The following is an 8657-nucleotide window of genomic DNA, read 5'->3' as shown; positions in this document are numbered from 1 at the left end:
GGCTGGCTGGGGAAGGGGCCGGGAGCAGTTTCGGCTCCGGCGTGTGCTCGCAGGAGAGGTTTGGGGAGTGGAGGGGTGATCACAGCGTTCCCCGCCGCCCCTAAACTTCCCCGAACCCCCGACGTGGGGAGATCTTTGCAGATGGAGAAGTGGGACTGGAAACGATGGGGAGGGAGGGTAAAACCCTGGCAGGAGCGAGAGGACAGGGCGGGGGCTGCAGCCGGGGTCCCTCGTTTGGTGGCGGTGGCAATGGTCGGCGCTGGCGGCGTCCGGACAAACCCAGCGAAGCCACCACGTCGCCAGCCCTTTTCCAGATTTGTCGCTGAAGCGCTAAACCTATTTCCACCAGTAAATTATTCATCATAATAATAATTGTGTAATTACTGTAAAGGGTGTTAATTATTGATGCCCAAAGCAGTAATTGGTATCTATTATTAATGGGCCGATGTGTTATGCTGTTGTGTTTAGCTGGGAGCCCGATCCTGCCTCCCCGCCTTACCGGGGCTGGGGGCACGGATTGCCCCCTCCCACCCCACACCCGCCCTGCCTCGGCATCGCTTTTCTCCCCTTGATTTTGGGGTAAAAGGCCCCGGGATAGGCGGGGACGGGACCGACATCGCCGCTGTCCCGGGGCCGGGAGGGTCGGGGCGGCTGTGGGGTGCAACACGCCCTGCCCGGTTTGGGGGTGCGCGGCCGGGGAGGGGAGCAGGGCGGGAGGCAACGGTGCATTTTTACCTTCTGTTCTGGTACCACGTTTTCACCTGCGTGTCGGTGAGGTTGAGGGAGGCGGCCAGTTCCATCCTGTCCTGCACGCTCAGGTATTTTTGCCTCTCGAAGCTGCGCTCCAGCTGGGCCAGCTGATGGTCGGTGAAGGCGGTGCGGGCTTTGCGCGGCTTTTTCAGCCGCACCGGGGGACTGTCCCGGGAACTGGAGATCTCTCGGTCCCCTTCTTCTTTCACTGAGCCGAGAGGGAGGAAGAGAGGGATTACCCTCAGAAGAGAGGGTGACCCAGCGCAGGGCTGGGCTCCAAGTGGGGCTCACGGCACATTTGCTCTGCACCCCCGTAAATTTTAACCCCGGCTGCCAGAGGGATGTCAGGGGCTCCCCCGGCTTTTCCCGGTTCCGAGGGCCCGGGACCGGAGCAGGAGCGATGGACTGTGCCGAGAGAACCCCCGGCCCGGCCCTGCCACCCCCCTGATCCCCCTCACCCCTCATTCCTCTCAGGGCAGGACCTTCCTCTGGGCGTGTTCCCCCAAATTCAAAAGCTTTCTCAGTGCTTGGATATTTTTTATTTCCTTCTTTTTCTATCTACCTTTCTCCTTCTCTTTTTTATTTTTCTCTCTCTCTATCTCTCTATTTTTTTTTTTTAACCAAAACAAACCAACCAAAAACGAAAATTGGGAGCCCACATTTTTTGGAGGGGAATGATGTTGCCGTGCTGGTCCTGCCTCTCCCCTCCGCGGAGAAGCCTCTGTCCTCCCGGGGATGCTGCACACAACAAACCTCCCTTCTCCAGGGCGCACAACGAAATACTGGGGAAAGCACTTTGCAAACCCCTGCCCGCGCTGTTATTTATCTTTTAAAAAGGCCGAACGAGAGGGGTTGGTGGCGATTCGTTAGCGCGCTCGGTACATAGGCGCCGACGGAGCGATGCGGGAATTTATGCCCCAAAATGTTGGAAGGTGATGGGAAAAATTACGGAGCAGTAACAAAAATAAAAGGGGAAAAAGAAATTCCTGCTTGTGTTCGCCTTCTCCACCCTCCTGAAGGAGATTTTGGCGCAAATACGTTCGATTGATACAAATCGGCGGCGTTTGGGTTTGTGATTTTTTTTTTTTAACAGGGGTTTATGTTAAATTTGTTGGTGGCGGGGGTGAGTAGGGACGAGGCTGGAGCCGAACGCGAGCTGATTTCTCTCTGTAGGAAGACAATAATCCGGTTAATTGAGCCACCGGGGAGTGAAACCCTTCAAGCAGAAATCCCGGCTCTGGCCGAGCAGGCAGAAGGAGCCGGGGATGATCCTTGGGCGGGGAGATCCGGGGCCGGTTCCCGGTTCCCGGGCAGGGGTTTCGGCCCCGCTCCCTCCCGGGAACGGCCCCAAAGTTTGTAGGACTTTTGCACAGAGTAAAAGCGGGTCTGGCCTCTCGCATCCCGAGGAGGAAAATCATCCCCTCGGCCCCTGGGCTGATCCTCGGCTCCTAAAAAGTTCCTGCTCGCCAAAGAGCCGCAGGAACGGAGGCGACGGCTTCCCTGCTCGGTCCGGATCGGCCCCTGGCTACTCCTACTTAAAAAAAAATAATTAAAAACTATACATATATATGAAAAAAAAATTAGTTGTTTTTTTCCAGCACTTTGACCGCTGGGGGTTAGGCCCAGCTTCGCAGCCCCTTTACGGAGTAAATCTGGGGCGTTTTGCCCCAGGAAAGGCTATTTCCAAGCGGCTCAAAAAGGACCGCTCTGGGAGCGGGGATCTTCACCCTCTCCTCCACTGATGCGGGGCTTTTACTCTCATTTAAACTGTGGTTTCCTCCCTATTTAAGTTCGTTTTTGTTTTGTTTTGTTGTTTTTTTTTTTTTTTTCTTCTGCTTAGACAATCTTTTTTTTCCTTTCATTTAAGCAGTGGGGTTTTTTTTCGCCCTATTTAAGCGGTGTTTCCCTCGCAATTTAAAGGATTTTTTTTTCCCCATTTAAAGGGCATTTGCAGCGTGGCCGTGGCTGTCCCGCCGCAGGGACGGGAGAGGAGCCGAGGGGCTCCGGGAAATGATCCCCACCCAAAGCCGAACCCCCGGGCCGGGCTCAGGGGCATGCAGAGAACCCGCTTTTCTTCTCTCCCCTCGCTTCTTTCGCGTCTCGGAGATTTGGGGCAGGCGAGAAGCGCTGCAGGAATTGGGGCCGGGTGTAGGAGAGAACAAACCCCAAGGTGGGAATCGCGGCTGGTTCCAGCCCCGGCACCGAGCCCGGCCTCCGTCCTTCGTTTGGAGAAAATCGCCCCGTGATGTCCAGAGCCTGCCGCCGCCTTTGGAGGCTTCATTGGGTGAATATTTTTTCCCTCCATGAACCAGATTTCAGCCCAGCGGCTCCGGGCGAGCCCAGGGTGCATTTGTAGCCGGGACGGGGCTCAGCCTGTCCCCCTCTTTTTTCCTGCCAATCCCCCCAAATTCAGCAGCCCCGCGAGGTGCCATCACCTCCCTTTTCTCCGCCCAGCTGGATGGATACCCTCTCCTTTCCCTCACAAACAGCCGGAGAACAGTTTTCCCGGAGAAAAGTTTTCGCAGAGGTGATGAGGGTGGGATGGGAGAAGACACCCGGGATAAACTGTTCCGAGGGGTGAGGTCTGACCCCAAATCCCGCCGGGCTGGTCCTGTGCCTCTCCCTGCCCCGACTGCTGCAGGGGGAGGCCGGGAAGGGGCTGCGGGGGCCCGGGAGGCCGAAGCCCCCGGCCCGGGGCGAGCAGCCCCCGGCCCGGGGCGAGCAGCCCCCGCGTCCTGCCCCACGCCCGCCGGCGCTGTGGATGCGGCCCGGGGCTCCCTGTCTGCGCTGCTCGGTTTCCAACGATTTCCAAAATAATAATCCAAATAACAAATATCGAATCAAACCCCGCCGACTGGCTTGCTCGTTTCTCACCGGAGCAGGGGAAATACCTGGCAAATGCGTTATTATTTTATTATGGTTCTGTTTTGGTTTGTTTGTTTTGGTTTTTCTTTCTTTCTTTTTTTTTTTTTTTAATTTTTTTTTTTTCCCCAGGCAGAAATGCGTCTCCGCTCCTCCTTTCCCGGCGGGTAGAACGGCACAGCCGGATCTTTGCGGCGGAAGGCGGCCCCGGAGCATTCCCCGGGCGCGTTCCATGAAGCGCCGATTGCCCCAACCCCTTCCAGCGGGCCGAGCCCCACCGAGCCCCGAACCCCCAAGTTTCCCCAAGTCGGTGCCGACCCCTCGGTCATTCCGGGAGCCACCGATGCCGTGAGCCGCCCTGAGCGGGGCTCGGCTCCGCAGCGAGATCCCGGAGCCCCGGGGGGCTCCCGGGCCGCCGCAGGCTGCGGGTCCGGACCGCCCCGCACAGCCCAGCCGGCTGAGCCGCTCTTACCTTTGTACTCCGAGTCCGAGGAGGAGCTGCTGGTGTTTTTTTCCATTTTCTCCCTAAAATCCTCGCCGGGCTTGGTGGGGATCCTTCCCGGCGGCTCCTGCCCGCCGTGAGGTCCATTGGTGCTGGAGTAAGGCGCGCAGGCGGCCAGGGGCTTGCAGTCGGCCAGGATGTCTCTGATGAGGAAGGAGGAGGTGACGGTCCGGGACTGCGAGGGAGCCGAGACCTGCCCCGGCTGGAGATGCGCGTCCAGGCCCGGCCGCGGCGCCGCCGGCTCCAGGCACTCGCGGCCCGGGGAGCGGGGCGAGGGGCACCCGCTGCTGCCCTCCGAGCGGGGGCTCAGCTCCAGCGGGGACCGCCCGTCCCCCACCAGCGGGTCCCCCTTGGGCACGGCCGGGCTGCCGGCTCGGTGCGAGAGGATGGAGTCGATCCCAAAGCCGGTGGAGCCCTCCATGGCCCCCGCGAGGTGCCGGCGCTCACACGGGCATTGGCGGGGAGGGCGCGGCGGAAGCGGGTTGATAATGATAATTAACAATAACAGGAGGGAAAAAACAAAAAGGCGAAAGGAAAAAAAAAAAAAAAAAAAAAAAGGTAAAAAGGAAAAAAAAAAAAAAAAAAAAAGAACAAAGTTCAGTCTGGGATCCGGGCAACAATTGCTGCAAGGCTCTCCGAGGCGCCGCGCGTTATATCCAGGACTGCTCCGTCTTCAGCATCGCGCCCAGCTGCACTCACAGACAGACAGGAGAGGGGGGGAGAGGGAGGCAGAGTCAAACTTTGGCCGCGAAGGGGGTGGGGTGAGGGGGGACGGACCCCAACCTCACCCGGGGTCCCGGCCACCCCACCCGTGCCCGGAGCCGCGGCGGCGCGGGGCTGGGGGGCAGCCCGGGGGCTCGCAGCCGGAGGTGGGGAGGCAGCGATCGATAGTGAAGGCTTCGCAGCGCCTTAACCACTTAATGATCCAGAAATCAATGGGGAAGGGCGAGGGGAGGGCGGAGGGGGTGGCCAGTCGCCGGGCCGCCGCGGCGCCCCCCTTCCCCGCCAGCCCCTCGGCCAGCGCCGGGGGGGGAAACCGGAGTCACTCCGGAGCCCGCAGCACCTCGGCCAGCGCCGGAGCCGCTCCGGAGCCGGCGGTGCCTTCAGCACCTCGGAGAGCAGCGGGAGAGCCGCGCCCTCCCCGGGGGGAGAACGGGGGAAATGGGGAGAAAATCCGAACTTGGGCCGGGGGACCCCGGCACCCCCCACCCAGCCCGTGTGAACGCGCCCATTGGCCGACAGGCCTTTTGGGGGATGTCACTCCCCAACAGGCGACACCTCGGAGCTTGATTAACGGGAATTAATTGTCGCCCGGATCCTCGCGCTTTCCGGGCGGTTTCCGCCCTCTTTTGCTGTCATTATCCCGCTGATGGGGCTCTTAATGGGATGATTAGCCGCGGAGGGAGGGGGGGGGGGGGGTGTGGGTTGGGTGGGTTATCGAGGGGTTACTGCTTTCTGCGCGCTTCCCCCAGCAATTAGCTGATCTGCCGGTCCCTCCCGAGCAGGGAAAGTTCTGCTGGGCGTTAAAATTAAAACAAAAAAAATTTAGGAAAATAAAAATAGAAATAAAAAAAAAAAAAGAGAAAGAAAAAGCACCGAAACCTCCCAAAACCCCCCCAGCACCGAGGCGGCCGCTCTGAGCCCGAGATGAGGCTCGGAGCTGCAAATTTCGTTGTGAATCGGTTGTGGCCGAGCAGAGAGGTGCCGGAGCGCCGAGGAGCGGGCATCGCTCTGCCCAGGGCGGTACCTACTGGTGCAACTGGGAAGGGACCGCACTCACAGCGGATTTTTTTTCTGCCGTCAACCGCATTTTAAATAAAACACCGATGGCCTCAGGCAGGGCTGCCCCGTCCTGCCCGGTTCTGCCGGAGACAACAACTTTCCTCCCTCCCGCCCCGTCGGGGGTTTGCTGTTGGTCTCCCAGGCTGGAGAGGGACAGGCTCACGCAGGATTCCCACCTTCCTGGCTGCTGTCTCCTCGAGTGTTTATTTAGGGGCTTTTCCCGTGGATAGAGCCTTCGCCGCGGAGATAGGAAAATGTCCACACCCGGGTGCGTGAAGCTGCGTCACTTTAAAGCGATGTCGCTGGTTATTTCTCAAATACTCGATTTCTTCTGTCCGCCACCTTCCCGGCCAGTCAGCTGCAGTTTGTCCCTCTTCCAAAGCCGCCCTTGGCCGGCAGCTTGGAGGCGACCAAGGAGGGGAGAGCCCCCCTGGGGAAGCGCGGCTGCCAGCTGTCGGGCAGCGGCGCAGGCAGGGCCCCCAGCACCTCCTGCCCTCGGCCCTGCAGCTCGGGGCCGGCTGCGATCGGGCCAGCGGAACAAAAGAACTTTAGAGGACGAGCCCAGGAACAAAATCAGCATCAGCAGCCGCGGTCCCGGCCTGCCCGTGCCGAGGGACACTCCCTGCCGCTGCTGAGGGTTCCTGCTGCTGCTCTGCCCTGTCTCCCTCCCAGCACAGACTGGGGAGCAGGTCGGTTTTGCAGTGCCCACGGTCCACAAGGCTGGGCCAAGCGTCCCTTTGGACTGGAGCCGAGCAATGGATGTGCAGGAGATGGTCCCGGTGAGAAATGGTGCCGAGACCCCGATGGGGTTTGGCAGCTCCTCGCAGTGTTTGCGTTGGTTCCTGGGCTCTGGCAGCCTCCCTCTTCAACCAGGAGAGGACATTTGGGTTGGAAATTTGCACTGGGATCAGAACCAGCGCTGAGGTTTTACTGGGGACCGGGAATGGGACTGGAAAAGGCAGCAGGGCTGGGAGTGGGATTAGAATCAGGATTTGGATCAGTCATGCAGGGACAGGTTTGGGCTGGTGAGGCTTGCTCTCGAATAAAGAACCTGCCTTCGAATAAGCACAAGGAAGTCCTCAGATTAGACCAACTTCCTGATGATGTACAAGATTTTGGGGAGTATTTGATTGTGGGGTACAACCCTCCTCCCAGAGCAGGTTTTGCATTGTGCCATGCCCAGCCCAGGCCCTGGGGACAGATATGTCACCCCTAGGCCGCACTTGGGGCTCCCAGCAGCTACAGATGCACTGCTACTCATGTTCTAATTACACTAAAGTTATTATTACTGTTATTATTATTAATGTTATTGTTTTATTAAGTTGTTTCAGAGCTTCACTCCCCAAGGCAGAAATGTGCCCCATTCTGCCCATATGTGGTGTCCATCCTACATCACCAGACCCCGGGCAGGTGGGGTTCCAGTGATTTTTCTGTGGCTCTCAGCACAGACAGGAAATCCTGTGCACAGACCACAGAGCAGTGCACACTTGTCTCTCTGTGTGCCTGCTCTTAAATCCCGATTTCCAGATTGTTCCTGTTCACAAATAATCAGCCAAGAGGAGATCCCTGTTGCCAACTGCATTCACAGTCACCTCCTCACAAGCCTCAGCCACAATCCAGGGGTGGATTTAGGACTGTGACAGCTTTGAGAGTTGCTGTTCATCCCACCCCGCCGGGTGCTGCTGATGGACAGGGCTGGGCTCTCCTGGTTCCTGTCACCCGTGCAGGTTTGGCCCTGGAGCCAAGGGACAGGGCTGATCCAGGTGTTCCCAGGTGTTCCCAGGTGTTCCCAGGTGGTCCCAGGTGGTCCCAGGTGGTCCCAGGTGGTCCCAGGTGGCTGCAGGACCCCTTCACAGCCGGGCCAGGGGCTGCTGAGCTCTGATGGTGACAGAGCAAGGGTTCATCCAGAAATGCCTGCTGGCGGTGCAGAGCCCCGAGTCCTGCGGGTCTGGCTGGGGGAGGGCTCCCCGCGGGCTCTGCTGCACCGAGCCCCCCGGGATGCCGGCTGGGGGCCCAACGGGCCGGGCCCAGCGGGCACAGCGGGGGCTCCGCTCGGGTGCTCCGGTACCCGAGCGCATCGCCAGGAGAGAGCAGGGCTCGGGGTGGGGGAAAGCGGCAGCAAGGCGGGGACAGCAGGAGGGGACAGCAGGAGGGGACAGCAAGGAGGGGACAGCACGGAGGGGAAAACCAGGCTGGGACAGGTAGGAGGGGACAGGCAGAAGGGGACGGGCAGGAGGGGACACCAGGTGGGCGGGGACAATCAGGAGGGGACAGGCAGTAGGGAATAGCCAGGAGAGGACAGCAAGGAGGGAATAGCCAGGAGAGGACAACCAGGAGGGGACAGGCAAGAGGGGACAGGCAGGAGGAGACAGGCACGAGGGAATAGCCAGGAGGGGACAGGCAAGAGGGGACAGGCACGAGGGGACAGGCACGAGGGTATAGCCAGGAGGGGACAGGCAGGAGGGAATAGCCAGGAGGGGACAGGCTGGAGGGGACAGCCAGGAGGGAATAGCTAGGAGGGGACAACCAGGAGGGGACAGGCAGGCGGGGACAGCCGGGAGGGGACACCAGGCGGGCGGGGACGCTGCAGCAGCCGCAGGAGCCCGTTACCGGTGGGTGTCACTGCAGGACAAGGAGCGGGGGCGGCGCGGGGGCCGGGACCCCGCACGGAGCAGGGGGACACGCTGGCGCTCGGCTCCCACGGGTGGGACAGGGACAGGGCTGTCCCACGCTGCCCCTCCGTGCTGCCGCACCGGGCACG

General features: G+C 60.1%; 1 protein-coding gene across 1 annotated transcript in view; it reads right to left on the bottom strand.

The window, feature by feature from the left end:
- BARHL1 (BarH like homeobox 1) overlaps positions 1 to 4663 on the bottom strand; it is a 6875-nt gene extending 2212 nt beyond the window's left edge. The window contains exons 1-2 of the mRNA XM_021543538.3: positions 4085 to 4663; positions 736 to 958 (exon numbers count right to left, since the gene is read on the bottom strand). Of these exons, the coding sequence (XP_021399213.1) occupies positions 736 to 958; positions 4085 to 4535 (674 nt within the window). The 5' untranslated portion in view covers positions 4536 to 4663. The remainder of the gene's footprint in view (positions 1 to 735; positions 959 to 4084) is intronic.
- Between the last annotated feature and the right edge of the window lie 3994 nt (positions 4664 to 8657).

Source organism: Lonchura striata, chromosome 17 (genome assembly GCF_050655825.1).
Source record: "Lonchura striata isolate lonStrDom1 chromosome 17, ASM5065582v1, whole genome shotgun sequence".
Taxonomy (NCBI): Eukaryota; Metazoa; Chordata; class Aves; order Passeriformes; family Estrildidae; genus Lonchura; species Lonchura striata.
The sequence above is the reverse complement of the archived record's forward strand: the minus strand, read 5'-3'. Positions and strand labels throughout refer to the sequence as shown.